At 45.2% G+C, this 18934-nt stretch overlaps 2 protein-coding genes across 2 annotated transcripts in view; both read right to left on the bottom strand.

Annotated features, from left to right (window-relative positions):
- LOC132448058 (voltage-dependent calcium channel subunit alpha-2/delta-1-like) overlaps window positions 1-6276 on the bottom strand; it is a 68443-nt gene extending 62167 nt beyond the window's left edge. Inside the window, 1 exon segment of the mRNA XM_060039121.1 lies at window positions 5794-6276. Within this exon segment, the coding sequence (XP_059895104.1) occupies window positions 5794-5879 (86 nt within the window). The 5' untranslated portion in view covers window positions 5880-6276.
- Window positions 6277-12684: 6408 nt separating this feature from the next.
- LOC132447519 (protein piccolo-like) lies at window positions 12685-18177 on the bottom strand. Its single transcript, XM_060038325.1, has 3 exons — window positions 17986-18177; window positions 17693-17838; window positions 12685-16270 (listed from the first exon to the last, which is right to left on the bottom strand). Exons 1-3 carry the CDS (start codon window positions 18104-18106, stop codon window positions 16127-16129), a joined length of 411 nt encoding a protein of 136 aa, XP_059894308.1. The 5' UTR covers window positions 18107-18177; the 3' UTR covers window positions 12685-16126.
- Window positions 18178-18934: the final 757 nt, after the last annotated feature.

Here is an 18934-nt window from a genome sequence, read left to right as displayed (position 1 = left end):
CCATTTCCAACGTTACCAAGGCAACGGCGCAATGGAAAATTCCAGGGTAAGTGTAGTGCAGTGCCCCGGGATGGATCCAAACCTACTCCCCCAGCCCCCCCCCCCCCCCCCTCCGTTCCAAACCTACTCCCCCAGCCCCCCCCCCCCCCCCCCCCCCCCCCCAGCCCCGACAGTTGAACATTTGGGAGCAGAGGGAATACCAAATTCCCTCAAGGAACGTTGGGAACTATACATAAAAGCCTGCCGCTAAAAGCAAACTTTGGCAGCAGAGCATCAACTAACCTCAAAGCCTTAGAGGTACAACTGCTGACGAACGACATTTAACGGGAAGGAGGAGCTTAACCCAAGTAAACGTCCAAGGGACCGGCGCCATTACTAGCCTCGACTGTCTCGTACCCTAAGCCAGGCCCGGGAGGGGGACTTCTAAAAGCAACCCCCCTCCACCACCCCTCGGCCTCAGCTTGCCTATAAATAGCCAGGTCAGAGAGGGGAGAAGGGGGGAGGGGTGGGAGGCATGGAAAGAGGAAATAGACAGGAGGAAGCAAAGGGCTGATTATGGTTCTACGTCGAGGCAACGCAAGGGGGTTTACGGACCCATCACGTCCTCGCGTCCACCGCGAGGGCCTGACGTGCGCCTCCCGAAGACTGTAACCTTCCGTTGAGGCGACGCAGCAGCGAGGGCTGTGATTGGTCCGCTCACTCAAACCAGACACGGGACCAAAACGGGTTCACGCCCGCGTCGAAGCGTCCGCGGTGTCGTTGCGTTCGAGTGAAACCATAAATAGGCCCTTTAGGGAGCGGAAGAAAAAGATGAATTGTGGTGGGAGGGGAGTGGACGAGAGGGAGCAGGTGGTGGAACGGGGTCGGGAGAAAAGTACCGACAAAAAGGGAGCACAATGTGAGAAACCAAAAAGTGAGAGATTGGGCTTGAGAAGTTCGCCCCGGGTAGCGAGCTCGCACCTTCACGCTCCGTGTGTAAGAGAGCCGGGACCTCGGCTGATTGACTCCGACAGCCAGAGCACACACACCCCCCCCGGCCGGAGGGCAGCCACAGTGAGAACCTTTGGAGTACACACACTGTTGTGCGCATTAGCATTTCAATTAATCTTAGATTGATTCCTTCCAGGTTTATCCCAGGGCGCGTTCCACTCCACGATCAAGCCCTCACGCCCGAACCTGATCCAATCAAACTTCACTCTGACTCTCACAGCACACATAGGAAAATGTTCAAGTGATTTATGACGGAAATAGAATTTACAATAAAAATATGATCCCTTCCAGGCATTAATAATAAAATGTAGCTTTTTTTTTTTTAATAAGTGACTATTGGCTGGCTGGTGTCATAATGTTATGATGATTAATATCCGTAGTTGGAATAAAAGCCTGTAAAAGCCCTCTGTCTAATGAGCTGAGATATGAATAGAACTGCACAATATATTGCAGTTGTGACATTGCGATATATATAGCTGCAATTCGACTGCAAATAGTCCCCTTGCAGTTTGCCATTTCCCTCTTTACCTTCAGAAGCACTTTTCTCAACACCTCCTATGCCATCTTATCTTTGACCACATCCATTTTACTCCAGTTCTTTTCCACAACTGCATCGTGCCCTTCTGTTGGACGCTCCTCCCCCTCGTTTGTTTGGGACATTAAAGGGCACATTAATTAACTATTAACCATCATTATTGTCTCGAGTTTACAGATCAGCTCCTCCAGCAGCATATCTTGTCGAAAAAACAAATATGAAGCGAAAGCGGATGTCACGATCTGTTAGCCCAGATCTCCTCTGCCCTCAGACTTCAGATATTGAACAAAAGTCTGATTTGTGAGACAGGGGTTAACCCTAACCCACCAACGCTAACCCTAACCCAAAACCAAACCCTAACACTTTCCCTTATCCTAACCCCTGTGATAATGCCATATGCATTCACAAATATGAATTGATAAACCCTTATTGCATAGGGTAACCTGTTCGTCCTTCCTCCCCCCATGACAGCCCAGTGTCCCGTAGCTGTGAGGGTCTCCTCACATCAGAGCGCCCGATCACAGCAGACACGGCCGTGCGAACACGGAAAATGCACAGCCTTTTAAGCTGGTTGAGCATGTAATGTCGTTAGCCATCATGAGAGGGCAGATAGACGACGGGGGGGCTGGGGAAGGGGGGGGATGGGGGCTGTGGCAATGGAAGAAGGACTGACATTAGAATAATGTTGCATATCTATTAACACAGGCGCTATCATGCATGAGGGTAAAGTCAAGCATGTGCATCGGACCACAGTGCAACAGTGTATTGCACTGTGGGGTTTGTACAACTCGTTCAGACACACGTTTGTGGCGGGAACAGCAAATGGTTGCAGTGATGCGAGTGGTGGAACAAACTAGGCCCATTACTACTATTCAGTCATTTAGCAGGCGCTGCTTTCCAAAAGGGCCTTTGGACAGCGACGTACGATACTGGGATCATTAGGGAGCAGGTAAGGGGCTAGGCTGCCTGTTTAGGGATGCCTTTAGGTAAGGCTAAGGACATTGGGGATCGAACCCGGTACCTTTAAGCTGGTTATCCCAATCCCCGCCCGACCACTACCCCAGTGGTTCTCAAACTTTTTCGGTCGTCCCCCACTTTGGACAAGGGGGAATTTTCAAGCCCCACCTGCCCCCATCGCCCCAACACAATGCAAATGAAATACAAGCTTAACATTTTCAAATTTATTGAAGTAACATCAAGTAACATCATGTTGTATCTAAATTCTAACTCATTAACATCAAATAACAGCAAGTTCAACAATAGAGAATATATAAAAGTGCAGCTGTGTCATGACGTTACAATTGACCCTTCGCTAGTCCCCGCCCCCTTAGTTACTGTTGCTATGTCTTCCAAGCTTTCGCTCCTGCCATAAGAAATATGGAGTTTTCAGTAGCCGCGTTTTCATGGACACTTCTGATCCGATTGGAAGAAGAACAGCTCAATCTGAATAAAAAAATATTATATTTACGCCTCAATCGGAATACAATTCTCTGATCGGAATAGAATTCCATGCGGAATAGAAGAGGTGGTGTAGTCTGCTATAGTCGACATGTATACACTTATTCCGATTGGTTTGGGGTGGGAGCGGCTACTTTTTAACTTAGAGAGATGGCATCAGCAGCTGCAGTAGTTCGCAATTGGTCCGTCTGTACTTTTATGCACACCGAACTTGACCGCAGTCAAGGAAAGTGGATTTTTTGCCTGAATCATGTCTTCCTTACCACTCCGTAAGTAGTCCGGTAACTAAACCCCAGCGTGTCCGGTTGCTAAGAGACGTCAACGTCTTTGGCAGACTATTTCTCTGCTGATCCACACTACGAATAGTAATTGTAAAAAGTCACACCGTGTGAAGATATTGTTTCGTTTTGGCAAGGAGCCGTGTAATAAGCGGGATAATGTATAGAACGTCGCCGGTCATTATCAAAAATAATACCCTTCAGGGCAAAGCAAGACACCTCAGCTTCGCGTCGGGGTCCGGTTCGCCCTGTCGGGGCTTATTTTCCCGATAAGGACCGGCGTTCTGTACAACATTATCCCTTACATATATCATATAAGTCCTGTCCAACATAACGGTTGTGCGCGAGAGACATACGAACGTACATTCGGATTGCATGATAGGAATAGATCTATTCCGATTAGAAATCTAATCGGATCAGAAATGTGCATGTAAACCCAGCTAGGGAAATTTCCTCCCGTTTGTCGCGCCCAACCTGTCACGTCTCTATCCCCCACCAGCGGGGCGCGCCCCACACTTTGAGAACCTCTGCACTAACCAACCCTCGTCAAACGCTTACACCAATCTCACATCACCACTTTAAACACCGAAATGTAGAGAAGGTCACGAGAAGGATTACGGTTCCCTTTATTTATTGATACATCCTCATCACATGTCAATCTTCTCGACCACTTCCAGCTCTCAAGCCTCCTCTCTCGGTGTGTATGCATCAAGGTGCCCCGGAGGGGCGATCGAAGCCGTCACACTTTGCATTTCAGATGGGATGCTGTCAATCATCTGGCAGACCCGAGAAGCAGGCTGAACAGAGAACAACATAAGAGACCGTGTAAGTGTGTGTGCGCGTGTGCATGTGTGTACAAAGTGAATCCTCCTTGATTACAGTGACCCAGTACAAAAGATGGGCCGCCTGACTAGTTGGACATGGCCGTGCTCACTGCAGCGTTTCCCTGGAGGGGAATCAAACCAGGTCATACTACTGTCCCCCTGGCCTCCCTGCTCCCTCTCACTGACTTTCAACTTGCAGAGTCACAAACGAAGCCTGTCGTTCAACATCAATCTCAAAACACAACTCCGATGCACTTGATAGGACAAACCATTCAAAGGACGACAAAGTACATGTTAGCATGAACGATTCTAAGGCTCTAGTGGACTAAAAGGAAGACGTTTACGTTATCACTGACATCTCAGCCTTCCGGGCTCAGTTCCAATCAACAGCAATGATTATTATTAGGTGATAAAGTTTGATCACAACGATCAAACCGTTGTTGAGGATTGACTTTAGCCCAGTGTGGGAGGGATGAACCCAAACACAGGATGACAACAGGGAAGACACGAAGACCGATGCCAACGCAGTTGTAGATCCATCGATCCTTAATGGACACGCCACGCAGCTTCCCCAGCTAACCTAACCAAACGCCACAGAACGACATTTCAAGGAGAACTTGTGTGAGAAAGTGTGTGGGCCTGGGTCACACGTCAGTCACTGATTGCGCTTGTGTGTGTGTTTGTGTGTGAATCTGAATCAGGCGAGAAGGCTCAATCCACTTAGTGGCGATGGAATATATGGAGGGAGCAGTCTCTCAATCAATCAGTCTGACATCACGCTCCGGGGCTATTAGGCTGAGTGCCATCATCTCTCTCTCTCTCTCTGGATCTCTCTGGATCTCTCTCTCTCTCTATTGGTCTCTCTCAAGACCAAAATACAACAAGTTTACCTGGTAACCCTTTTGCCTGGTGAGTTGTGGAATCAAGGGTAACCACATTAGTATTCATTAGTGAACATTATCTGAAGCCAAATCATTCGTATTGTTTTTTTATACAATAGTTGTAGTTCAGGTTATTTTTACATTAATTAAGGACCCAAAGTCAAAAGAGGGTCACAGATGCATACGTGGGTCATGGATACATTGTGGTATATAATTGCATTTGACAACATCTGAACAAAAATATGCCAAATTAATTAGCAATTGAAGCTTTGGTTTACATCATTTCAAACATTTGCACGATTAAAAGGTGATCAATAAGTCGGTTATTCAACAAGTAAGCTATTTGGTCTCTTCTCTCCAATAATAATGTAGTCACGTGCCACAGATGACAACAAATACATTCATGAGACTTCTTCTAAAATGCCATCAATTCGTAGTCTAACATGCAAGCACCAGAAGAAGTCAAATAAAGTATAAAGCATTCAGATCCACATCGCCTCACATAGGACAGCTCTACTAGATGCTACTAGAGCCCATTTGTCTAATCTTAGATCGTTTAAATATAGCAATGCTGTTGCCCGGCGCAAGTTACACTTCTTTCAACACGAGGTCGGTCGACTTCAACCCGTTTAAAACACATTTCACATAAAGACACACGACGGCTTACCAAGACTTGATTTTAATTATTTTGCATATCTGAAAAAGAGCATTAATTATTTCAATGGAGTAAACGGGACGCACAGGAACCAGAACAGCGCGCCCGGCTCTTACTGCCTGCACGTTTAAACCCACAAGTGTCAGAAGCCAACAGGCGGCCGCGCACTCACATTTGTTCTGTCGGGAACTCTCCCACGGAGAAGGACCCCATCGCGGCCAGGAGTAACAGGCTGACGGAAAAAGTGGAGGTATCCATGGTAATGCGTAATCCTATCCGCCGTGTTCACAAGCAGAATAACCCGAAAAAAACCTCGATCCAAAAAGGAGATAAGAAGGCGAAGTAAATCAAGTCCGCAAAAAGAAAGTCCGCACACCAAACGGAGCGCTGTGGCGTTTTTAATCAAACACTGTGAGCGCCATCGTGGGCGAGTTTGAAAACAAACCTCGGCTTGTTCGCGTTTCTCTTGTTTAATTCACCAGCAGGCACATGTCTGGTTCCCCCCCACCGCTTTGACAGTAGCCGCTCGCGTTGTAGCCTACAGTAGACACGCAGACGGCGGCGAATGGGGAAGGAGAGGAGGGCACGTCGCCGATCACCCCAAGCTCACCAGCGCTGTGTGACCTCACGCACGGATCGGTATCGGCCGAGCCCCCCGCCTCCTCTCCACCCGACACACCCAAGCTCCCGTACCCACCCACCCTTTGGTTATGCACGATAATTGCGCGTGGTTCTTTCTCCATTTAAGGCGCTCTTCTCGATAGCTCAAACACCAGACTGGGCAGAGCGTGCATGAGAAGACCGCTCACACACTACTCAAACGCACACATGCATCCACCTACACATGTACACACATACGCGCAAACACACACGCAGCAAATATCAGCTTTCACTGTAACTCGTATAATAAGTGTGTGCGTGTGCGTGTGTGTGTGTGTGTGTGTGTGTGTAATCCTACACCAATTCCAGTGTGCTCATGGCCTTAGACCGCTTATGTCCACAAGCCAGGGATACCAATTCAAAGTATATTCCAACTGGATTACGTTGGACTTTACAGTCATCATATTGCATTACCACATCCTTGACGGTAACATTAAATGTTGAATTGAAGGCAGAATGAGCTAGTCATAAAAGTAATGGTCATAATCTTATTTATGGCAAGGGGTTACGTTTTGATTTATTTTATTAAGAGTTTAAACTACCCTGGGCTGTTGTGTTAATATATTTAAAGAAATATAAGGCATTCATTAGTATTGGGCCATCCATAAACCAGAAGTCAAGGGCTGATGGCATGTAGGCTATATTGCCGAAGGTGTAAATGGATCACACAGAGACACACACGCATACAGACATACACACAAACTTTTCAATGTTAAAATACTGCTTTTTTAGCAGATCTAAGAAACAACATAGAAAAAATAAATATGCCTGTAAAAAACACCTCAAAACTTAATGGAGCAGTGACCACTTAGGCACACATGCTATAGTCTGCAATGATGGGCTTCCTTGCTGAGGAAGAGGAGGAGCAGCAAGAGAGAGGCAGAGAGAGAGAATGAGGGAGTAGGAGAAAGAAAGAGATAGGGCAAGAGAGGTGGAGCAAGAGAGAGAGAGCAAGAGAGAGAGAGAGGGTGAGGTAGAGAGAGAGAGGCGAGAGAGAGAGGGCGAGACAGGTAGATTGAGAGATAGGAGTGAGAGAGCGAGAGACTTATCCGTTTCCAAGTGAGCAAGTTACGTCTAGCCAGTAGGCAACAGGTGTGGTGGCCTCCCTCACCCACACACACACACCTACACACACAACCACACAAACCCACACACACACAAACACACAAACACACAACCCCACGCACCTGTCCCGGGAGTCGCCCCGGAGCGGTCACCTAGCAACTCAGCGATGTCTCCCCGCGGCTCAGAGCCTGTTGTTGTTCTTCTCCTACCAGCGGGAACATGCGCTGCCCTGTGTTCACCTGCAGAGAGGAAAAGGACCATACATGCAATTTAAATAATAATAATAATAATACATTACATTAGTGTATTGTATTTATTTTAGAAGCACTTTTGTCGTTCTCTTAACACTTTGACAGCAATCAATAAATGAAATGCCCTTACCAAAAGAATGGAGAAATCCAGTATCTGTGGCTGTCAATGAAATTAGGTAAACCCGTCCCTCGTTTAATTCAGCCAGAATAAGATGATTGGAAGTCTACCAACCTCCCTGTCTGTCTACCCACCTACCTGTCGGTCTACCTGCCTACCTTTGTGCACTCTGCCTGTTCACTAGTTGCACAGGACCACAGTCTTCCACAACGCTACGCAGAGCCATCGCTGAGGCAAGGGGCCTACCCTAACCAGATTAGAAAACAACTATATCTGAAAGGCTTTGGACCTTGGTCTAACCCACAAAAGTAACCCACTCTTTACACTGTGCTTCTACCTATTGTGTTTCTTTCAACCAACCTTTCGTAGCGAGCATTGATCGAATGTGCCGTTCTGAAAGCATTAACCATAACCCTCTCAAGGCTTGTCAATATTTCCCAGTGCATCGCCAAACAAAGAACCGACATCTCCTGTTTTGTCCATTGCGAACACCCAGAAAGAACGTAGTCAAAAGTATTGCAGCTTGTTAAAGCCACGTCAAGGACAGAGCGACAATCAATTTGAAAGAATAATATAAATTAAACATAAAAATGCATCAACATCTCTGAAGTCAAGTCCACCAGTAAAAGTTCTTTCAGAGAACTTCTCAAACCTCCACGACGTCACCGCCACTTTTTACAAGAGTGTCATGTGACCGGACCTTACATGTGAGCAGCTGTGAGATCTATAAAGGGGGGGTTCAGACTGAAGACGGTGGCCAGGAGCCTTGCAGCATAACAAAGTCTTTGGCTGCAGCTTGAAATAAACCAGGCTTCTTTACCATGTTGGAGGCAGTATGGGTGAACACTGAGCAGACCTCTGTTAGACTCAATCTCAACCGTATTATTCTTGATTATAAATTCTCTCAATATGTTTTGCGTCATTCGTATTTAAGTTAAGATTATTGGAACATGAGGCAACATTCGTCCTCAAATGGCCGACATTAAAACTTTCACTGAAGACACACACACACACACACACACATCTATCCCTCTGGCCTTTCTTTTAAATGATGGTCGTCATGGTTACGCTTGTTGACGCAGCAAAAGAAACAAGAACTGTGAGCCAAAGCGACGCTGATGTGTCCGTGGGTTATGGGGTCCGACCGCGGACGGAGGAAGCTGCCTTCCCCTCGCGTCCGCTGACCAATCACATCGGAGTGCTGCTGTCGGGGGGAGATGTCTCGCAGGCCCCCCCCCCCTCCCAGAGACGACAGGGCGACGAGGTGGGGTGGAAGGGGTGGGGTGCTGCAGCTCGGTAACCACGACAACCCCATTTTGATTATTATGACTATTTACCATCGTTCTTTTGATTCATTCATTTAGTATCTGAATGCGTTCTTCTGTTTTTTGTCCTTCGTCAGACGCTTTCGTCCAAAGAGACCCACAGTGTTTGACTTGACGTCGTAATCAGCAGGTGGCTGGTAAGGCCACATGGCTGAGGCCTACAGGTAGACCGTGGACATCGGGGTTTGAGCCCGGAGCCTCCTACCTCCCGCCGAACCCCCGCCACCATCGCGAGGGTCGACCATTCTGTCCATTACTTGACGTTCTTCAGGACGGCCGCGGCTCCCGGCTGTCAGATGTGTTTTTTGTTTCGTGTTCTCGTTCTGTTGGTTCGCTGTGACGCGGGCGGGCTGCGGTCAGATGGAGTTATACTCTGGTGCACTGGAGATGTTTCTCAGAGGTTATTTTATAAACCGTACAACTACAACAACTAAAACAGGTATCAAGCATCTTCCATTTGTTACACATTTAATAGCCCATCCATTGTTTCTAACTCATCTAGAATTACTTTTTTTAAAGGCTTTGTTTGTAAGGATGGGGAGAGAATAATCTATAATGTGACAATTTGCCGCAATACTTGTATATCGTTAGTTTGTCAAATGGAAATCTTTGAGATTACCACTTACATTTACCATCAAAATGCACAGAATTGCAAAATGTACAGTAGCACAATTAACTTATCGTATGAACAAAAACATTCCTTAATATCGTACCCTGAGGTCCCTGCTGATTCCCATCCCTATTTTTTTGCCTTCCACTTCCTTTCTTAAGGCTGCTCAAGGCTGCTCATGATGATGTACAGACATCATCACGTCCTCAGGCCGGTGAAGCCCTGAAACACGGTGACACTGGCATGAGTCAGCCAACCAACCAGGGGGCTCAGGACGAGGAGGAGGACAGAGGACGGGGTGGGTCATAAGACTCCAGATGGTTCCCGCGTGCCGCCCTGTTTTTCATCTCTCTGTAATTGTGTTTCCTGATCCTAATGGTGGAGAGGGGGGCGGGAGAGAGAGAGAGAGAGAGAGAGAGAGAGAGAGAGAGAGAGAGAGAGAGAGAGAGAGAGAGAGAGAGAGAGAGAGAGAGACCAAAAGAAGAGAGATAGAGAGAGACAGAAAAACAAAGAAAGAGAGTTAGACAGACAGAGAGACAGAGAGAGAGAGAGACACAGACTGAGAGACACAGACCAAAATAATTGAGACAGAGAGGGGGAGAGAGAGAGAGACAGAGACAGAGACAGAGAGAGAGAGAGAGAGAGACAGAGACAGAGACAGAGACAGAGACAGAGAGACAGAGAGACAGAGAGACAGAGAGACAGAGAGACAGAGACAGAGACAGAGACAGAGACAGAGAGAGAGACAGAGAGAGAGAGAGAGAGCAGGAGCAAGATGGGGCAGATAAGCAGACAGCCAGGCCGCATAAAGTCCTTTTGATAGACCCCAGAGCATGTTTTCAGTCACTATAAGGTCAGGGTGTCAGTCTGGTCTGGCTCTGCCCAAACATAACCAGATCAACAGACGACCAGGCCACACAGAAACATAAATGCACCCATCCATCCCACCAAAATAACTCAATTTCAACACCAAGCATCAGCTCATCCGTCTATCCAACCAAACCCTACTTCTACACAATCCAACCGTCCATTCATCTACCATTCATACCTCTATCCATCCAGCCAGCTAATCAAATCACTGAACTTAATGCAGCTTTTAATGAGGTGTTCCACCAACCCAGGTGTCATTTCTAAAATAATTTCTAATCCGATTGGAGAAGGTTCCCCCCAGCTCACACATATGGCTGTGAGGTGGAACAGGGCTCGATTGCAGTGTGGGCACCAGGACACCCCCCAGACCACATCTCAATGAGTCTCATGGTCTCAGCAGCAGCTACAGTGTCCTTAGCTCTATGCTAGACATCAGTGCTGATAGATCAATGCAACCGCTAATCAAGTTCAATATTAGAATATTACATTGATGAAAAGTGACTGAAATCAGCTTGAGGAGCCCGGCAAACCCGCCTTTAAAACCACACACACACACACACACACACACACACACACACACACACAGTAAAAAATAAAGTCAAATAGTAATGAAATCACAACGGGGGGGGGGGTCTCTGAGCGGTGGTTGGGGATGGGGAGGGGGGGGGGCTATGGGCTGCTGTGCTTCTGATTCATGACGTTACGTAAGAGATAGGACGGGGGGCGCTGGGGAAGACAGGAGACAGCAGCATCATGGCCCGCAGCAACGGCTGAGTTTAAAAGGCTGCTATGTCGGATGTTATTTAGGGACTATATTCTCATGTTAATTAGACTTACGATGAATGATTGGTTTATTATTTGTGGAATTTAAGTTTTTTATAATTTAACTTGCCAGACATGCTTCATGAAATGGTTTAATGACTATTTTCAGCACACGGTAACTTCAGGCATAAACTTCGTCTTTCACAGTAACATGTTTTCTATTAAACTTTCAAACCAAACAGGGAAACACAAAGCGACAGTGATGGCGTTTTCCAATGGCGAAAGACTTTCAGTTGGAAAGTGATTCTATTGTTTCCGTTTCTGGATTTATGTGTTCAAACTTCACTTTTCCCCTCTGCCCTGATCAGCTTAGAAGCTGTGTGCGGGGCTCTTAACTTGTAAAGGTATTTTTGTTAGTTCGGGTTGTGGTCGGACGCCAAATTTCTTTTTCAAGCCCGATGAGAAAAAGTTTGGGAATACCTCCTTTATGCTAATGACTCTGAGAGAGGCCTACTGTTAATGAACAACTAGAGCAAGGAAGTCTGGCATAGGGCCACAATTATTGTAAATGATTCGGCCAGAACAAGTAGAAACAAAAGCTCAAATGAAGGCCGTTTTCACACCTGAATTCTGAAGACTCTGTCCGGTTTGGCGGCAGTGAAGTTGCTTCTTCTTGCTACATTTTTAAAAATGGTTGGGTTTTCGCCTCCACATAGCAAACGTCAGGCTGTCGGAAGGGTCGGAACCGCATTGGACAGAAGAACCGCAGAGGGAAACTCATACCGCTTCCTTGTTACAGACCCTTATAATGGAACAAAAATGAAAACCAAAAATAAATAAATAATACTCATAAATATATATTTATTTTAATATATTTTATTATGAATGCATCTGGGAGGCAGGGCTATATATTGCACGGAAGCCGCCTGTTGCAGACCAATTCAATAGATTTTGTGAGCCAATGGTTTTATTTCGCCCCCTAGAGGGGGTAAATATAGTAGCCTACAGATTTGCCTTACCGGAGCAGAACATTGATGCGCGTGTGTATGAAACAAAGAAGGTAACTGAAAATAGGACGTGACGATGGCGACATAGTATTTTATGTACGCCTATGTTCTCCTTAAATCCATGGATGTATGGACATAACTCTTTGCTAGCACATAGACTCTAGGCTCGACAATTACTGTGATAAGCGTGCTCTTCCTCTGTCAACATAGTAATCTAGCGCACTCTAAGGGTAACATGGTATTACTGCATCAGCAAACGAAAATAACATAGTTAGCAGAAATCCTAAAATATATATGAATGCAAGTATAGGATTATACCAAGGATTATACATTCAGTTTTGATAGTTATGGTCACTTGACACTAGTTGGTCAGGAATTCAACACACTCAGCACGATTCATTTGTACAGATATTTAATATTTAGACATGGGGCAACAGCCATTTATACAGCACAATTTGCATAATTTATCAATACCTTCTGTGTACAATCACAAAACCATGACAGTAGATTATTTTTTTCTGCTTATACGTACAAGTGGAAAACCAGACGGGTTTTACAAGCATAATCTTTGTACAGTCAGCATACGTCATTAAATAATTTATTTTTTTCTTCTTTATAACGCTTTCTATAACTCTCTATATTGTGTACTATATCTGTCTCTATCATAGAGTCTCTATCGCCCCACTCGTTATTCTTCTTAGTTTATTTTTATATTTTTTTATAGTATCTGGACACAAAAATAGTATGAACCACCAACGAAACATGCAACATCCAATGGTGAGCACATTTAAATTCTCCTGCAACTACTTGAGTTATTAAGATAGACGGTCGGTGTGTTGGGAGACTCGTTAGTGAACCGTTAGTGGTTGTGACGTGAATGACAAGGGGCGGGGCCTAATCAGCGTCCGTACAGACGTCAAGGTTCCCGTGGTTTCAGTCGCAGAGCTGTTACTTCTGATGGCCGATGACCTACAGCCTACCCCCCCCCCCCCCCCCCCCCCAGCCCGGCCACATCTCCCTGGTACAAAAAGGTCTGTATTTACATGGTGGGAAATAGAGAGATGGCAACTGAGTGATTCTTCTTCTTTTGAGTGCACAAGTATGTAACTCTGTATGTGTTTGTGTGTGTGTCTGAGCGACTGAAAGCTATGCGTTACAGCAGATGCCATGCGTTGTATGGTTTAAATGAAATTGCTACACATGTAAGCACATTGCTATGAAAAATAATAAAAATACAAATTGAAGAAAAACTTATTCATAATTATTATTAATGTGGGGAAATTATTCCTTTCAATTGAATGGAAACATAACTTATATTGCACATCTGTGTGTTTGTGTGTGCGTGTGTGTGTGTGTCCGTGTGTGTGTGTGTGTGTGTGAAAGGCCAAAAAAGTTAATTCTCTGAGATTGAGGTAACATTGTAAACAAGCACTAAATGCTGAAACAAATAAAATAATAATAACGTAAGGTCACATGGTTCATAAACACATTTGCATATCGCGATACAAAGTAAAGGATTTTAGTAAACAAGGTCAAAATTTGAGGTCAAATGAAGTGAGCAGAGATTAAATGCGCAAGTGAAACTGAAACATGAACACCTGCATGTAATAAATAAAACATGATAATAAAATGGACATTGGGTCATCTGTCTCCCTCCAAGTGTCAGCATTTAGTAGATCAATTCAGGTATGGTGAGATGTGGTTACAACATTGTATGTATGTTGCATAGAAATTAGTGGGATACACGTGTTGGAATAAGTGTTCTGTGTTTGGCATAAGCAAGGATATGAACGGTGATCGAGTTGTTGAGTCGTGTTGTGGGCGACCTTGGACATCCTCATGTGTTCGAGGTTATGTGATATTGTCACGTATACCCTTTCAAAGGATTGTGATGTTGAAAACATGTCACTGACCAAATGCTGAAGGGGGACCACCCTGATGAACGAAACAAACGATCAGGACGGTTGTCATGGTCACGGTCGTCAACAGAAACTCGGTCATCAGTTTAGAGGATTTCAATGTAAAAAAAACAAACACTAGAAAAACAGAAAATTAAGAAAAGGACACAGGCATGTAAGCAAAGTTTAACATTAACCCAAACAGTAAGCACATTAGCCATACTACCAAAGTTTAAACGTAAAAAAATAACATTTGCAAATACTTTGGATAACCGGTTAGACAGTTTAACCTCTTTTTGTTGTTATTATTCAATTCCTGTTGAATTGGTTTTGCTTGACCTCTCTCATTCTCCGCCTCACAAAACTCACACGGGACATTAACAGCTTAACATTCTTAGCAGAACGTGCAAATAAAGTCAACTAAAAGGTGTTTTTCTGAAATAGTGTAGCCACGTTTTGAAGCAAGAGGAAATAAGAAGCAATGTGCCTGAATTACAATATGCATTCAAGCTACAAATAAAGAGAATAAATAATATATACATAGCATGTTCAAATGTTTTATTTCAAATGTCTAAATAGGGGGCTTCATAATAAATATGACACAATTATCGAGACCGGATTGGCAGTGGTAAAGATAACTAGGCCTATATCTGATATACCTACAGTATATATTCTATTATTCTTTCTTTCGACAATGACATCTCACCTCACTATAAAAAAAGTGAAAACCTAACTGGTATTGATACTGTGGTACTACATATCAGAGACACGGATCAATGTGCACACTATATCAATATACCTTTTAATCAGATCTATGAACATCCTCTGCTGGGACTGAATTCATAATTAGGCTGAATAGGGATTTAAGGGCTTTTAAGCAGCCAACAATTCCTTTGTTTATTTTGAGAAGAAGTTCACAATCTCAAGTATGTTGGAATGCTCTAAAGCGTGGCATAACAAACAAATAATTGAGGAGAAGACAAATGATAGAACTCTATACTCTGGGCATAATATAAAAATAAACAAATGACATGTTCTCCCTTAGTCTTTTAAGTTTCAACATGTCATTTCCGGATCATCGTAAAGCAACAAGAAGAGTCGTTTTAAATGCTTAAACTTTCATTTGTGGATAAAACATCTAAATAAATACATAGATACATGAATGAATAAATAAATAAATAAATAAATACATTTGAGATTTGTCTATTCCCTGTTTCCATTCGATTTTCGCCTGTGTTTTGGCGGTACTGTACAGAACTGCTGGGCGAAGAGTGGGGTAAGTGTGTGTGTATGTGTGTGTGTGTGCGTGTGTGTTTGTGTTTGCACGTGCACGTGATGGTGCGTGCCGCATGTGTGTGTGTGAGTGAAGTAAGAAAGTATGTAATACCTGGTTGATTCTTGCGTTTTCTTGCGTTTCCTCTCTTGAATCCCATGTCCAACACAAACCTCATCACCTACTTCCTGTAAACATGTGTCCGTCTCCTGTAAACACCCCCCCCCCCCTCCCCTCCTCCCAACTCCCCAATTGCTTCGGATCGCCGAAAACAAAGAAAAAAAGACAAGAGACGAAAGAAGGAACAGAAAGCCCCCAACAACCACCACAGCAGAAGGGAAGCCGAAATGAAGAGACAACACCCCCCCCTAACCAACACCCCCGCACCCATCTAGACCCCTCCTCCCCGAAAGATCCCTCAAAGAATCAGAAGTGTGTGTGTGTGTGTGTGTGTGTGTGTGTGTGTGTGTGTGTGTGTGTGTGTGTGTGTGTGTGTGTGTGTGTGTGTGTGTGTGTGTGTGTGTGTGTGTGTGGTGAGGGGAGAGGGGGCGTCTGTACTCATCATTCACCCAGGCTACGTGTTCCCCGTCCGGGTTCTCCCCCGTGCTGCTCCACGTCGCCCCCCTGTGGTTAGCTGCGTCAACCCTCTGGCGCCCGCCGGTCTCCTTAGGAGTGGATCTGGGCGGTGCTGGCCAGCAGCTTGTGCCAGCTCACCACGCGCTTCCGCAGGTCCACCTTGTCCAGCCACACGTACGCCTCGCCGATCAGAGTCTTCTTCATGAACTTTCCGCCGTTGGAGACCAGAAACAGCTGCAGGAACACAGCACAACACCGGCGGAGTTAAGACCCCTGGGTCTCAACTGGATCCCAACCAGACGTACAAGCACACCAACTAAGAGCTCACGGTTGTTTCAGCTGGACGTATTGTTATTTATTACACGGCTCTTCTCAATGCTGTGACACGCTCCATTCACTTTCATGGGCCTTCCCGACTTCCGGCTGTGAATTTTTTGATAATTGACCGTTGCTAAGCATATAATGGCCGCTGTCAAGGAAAGTGGATTTTTTTGCCTCTGATTCACGTCTTTGGTATCACTCCGCGAGTAGTCCGGTAACTTATCAACCCCAGCGTATTCGGTTGCTCAGCGACGTCAACGTCTTTTGCAGACTATTTCTCTGCTACATCCTTCAGGGCAAAGCAAGACACCTTTGCGTCGGTGTCCAGTTCGCCCTGTCGGCTTTCTTTTTCCCGATAATGACCGGCGACCGATACATTATCCCTTACATACCCCACTGGTGCAGTGAGAGTATTTCAGATGGACATAGTGGTATACACCATACTGGTGCAGTCAGAGTATTTCAGTTATGGTGTATTCCCTCCTCTCCTTTTCATCCAGCTTCCTTTAGGAAAGTTACACTGTTATCCTATTTCCTCTCCTTATGATCAGTCCACACACTGCATTACGTATCCATCTGCATGTATCTTTTATTCATAGATTATTCATAGATATTCAAGAGTTTATATTCATAATATTCATGTTGCTGCTGACGTCAAAAGGATTGCAGCGTGTTCCGGCCTGGGACTAACAGCTGTGATGTACGCCAACAGGAGTGGAAGCACGACCACTATGCCAGGGAATCTGTCTGCATCGTCGACTTTATAAAGATTGGGCAAGAGGCCAGGCTATGGAAGCCCATGTCCACCAGTAAAAGAAACCACAAGCTTAAACTAAGCCTATCTTATAAAAGGTTTGAGAAGTTATGAATTATGACTATTATTATCACAAACAAAAAACAACGGACTGATTAAAAGACATTGCATACCTGAGATTGAACATTTACATTCACTAGACGAGTTATTTAGGATTGCATATTGTTTGCATCGTGGAGGTCGCGGTGTCGAAGAGACGGAGGCCACAGAGCACATGCACACCTTTCATCACGTTATTTACACTTTTTATCTCATAATTAACACTTTCTTATCGCATCACCTGGTCATTTTATCACATATTTATGACTTTGTTTCGCCTCAATTCGAGCTTCCATACAAGACAAAGTATGAAGCACCAACGTGCATAAACACTCACACACGAAAACACACACATTCAAACAAACATACATGTTCACATGGCCGACACACACACACACACACACACACACACACACACACACACACACACACACACACACACACACACACACACACACACACACACACACACACACACGTACCTGCAGCGCGTGTCCGGTGGGGTTCATGCAGAAGCGGAACGTCTCGTTGAAGGACGGCTCGCGGTCGTGACGACACACGCGCGTCTTCTTCTTGATGATCCTCTTCTGGGTGGCGATGTTCACCACGTACAGCTTCATGTAGAGGTCTGCACGCACGCACGTACACACACACACACACACACACACACACGTCTCTTTGGTGTGTGTCTGTATCCATAGTGTGTATCTATAGTGTGTGTCTATGTGTGTGTGTGTGTGTGTGTGTGTGTGTCTGTCTGTCTGTGTGTGTGTACCAGGGAGGTGGTCTGCGGTCTTGAACTTGTAGGTGATGTTACGACACTGCAGGATCTCCAGGACCAGGTGTTCTCCCTCCGTCTTCATCTCCTTCTTCAGGGCGATCTTTATCTCCCCCATCACCTGGGTCTTACCTGGAGACACACACGCACGCACGCACGCACGCACACACACACGCACACGCACACACACACACACACACACACACACACACACAAACAATTTCATTCCTGTTTTTAGGACTAGGTTGTATTCAGTTGTATACGGTTACCTTTGGTTACCCAGGTTACCTGTTGTCTAAATACAAGCAGTTCTCAAATTCAATAAAAAATTAAGCAAACCCCGTTTTAATTTATACGCTTGCTCTACCATGCTCTGCTCTTACAGCAACACGTGAAAATAACAGCCAGTGAAACACATTGTGTGGTGAAACACACCCTCTAGTGGACAATATTCTTACTGCAAGTCTCAGCCATGACCTACAAAACACGGGAGTTTGACAGATACCCCAACTGCCTCTGCTGTTTCCCGGACAACGGAGGGGGAATTACATTTCGAAGTTACTCACTTGTAGAAATCACAGCCTACTGGCGTTTCATTTCCCAGCGAACAAGTGAACCACTGACTAAACTAGTGTGTGTGTGTGTGTGTGTGTGTGTGTGTGTGTGTGTGTGTGTGTGTGTGTGTGTGTGTGTGTGTGTGTGTGTGTGTGTGTGTGTGTGTGTGTGTGTGTGTGCGTGTGTGTATTTATGTGTTTGTCTGTGTATGTCTGTACCAGTGTGTCTGTGCCTGTGTGTGTGTGTGAGTCATATGTAACATTGATAGAAAACAATAGTGACATGGATGGAATAAACCGGAAGACAGGACTGTTCTGTGACAGTCTCCTGTCACAGCCCATAAAGAGCAATGGTAATGTGAACAGGAATGACGTTTTTGTGGATATTTAAT

Source organism: Gadus macrocephalus, chromosome 19 (genome assembly GCF_031168955.1).
Source record: "Gadus macrocephalus chromosome 19, ASM3116895v1".
In the NCBI taxonomy this organism is placed as follows: domain Eukaryota; kingdom Metazoa; phylum Chordata; class Actinopteri; order Gadiformes; family Gadidae; genus Gadus; species Gadus macrocephalus.
This window is presented reverse-complemented; position numbering and strand designations above follow the sequence as displayed.

Bases quoted from the DNA above. Each gene is read 5' to 3' on its own strand.
- LOC132447519 (XM_060038325.1), bottom strand. From the start codon at position 18,106: ATGGGGGAGATAAAGATCGCCCTGAAGAAGGAGATGAAGACGGAGGGA. The intron at 17,839-17,985 runs GTACACACACAC...GCGTGCGTGCAG, and splicing joins GACCGCAGACCACCTCCCTG to ACCTCTACATGAAGCTGTAC. The intron at 16,271-17,692 runs GTACGTGTGTGT...GTGTTCCTGCAG, and splicing joins CCACCGGACACGCGCTGCAG to CTGTTTCTGGTCTCCAACGG.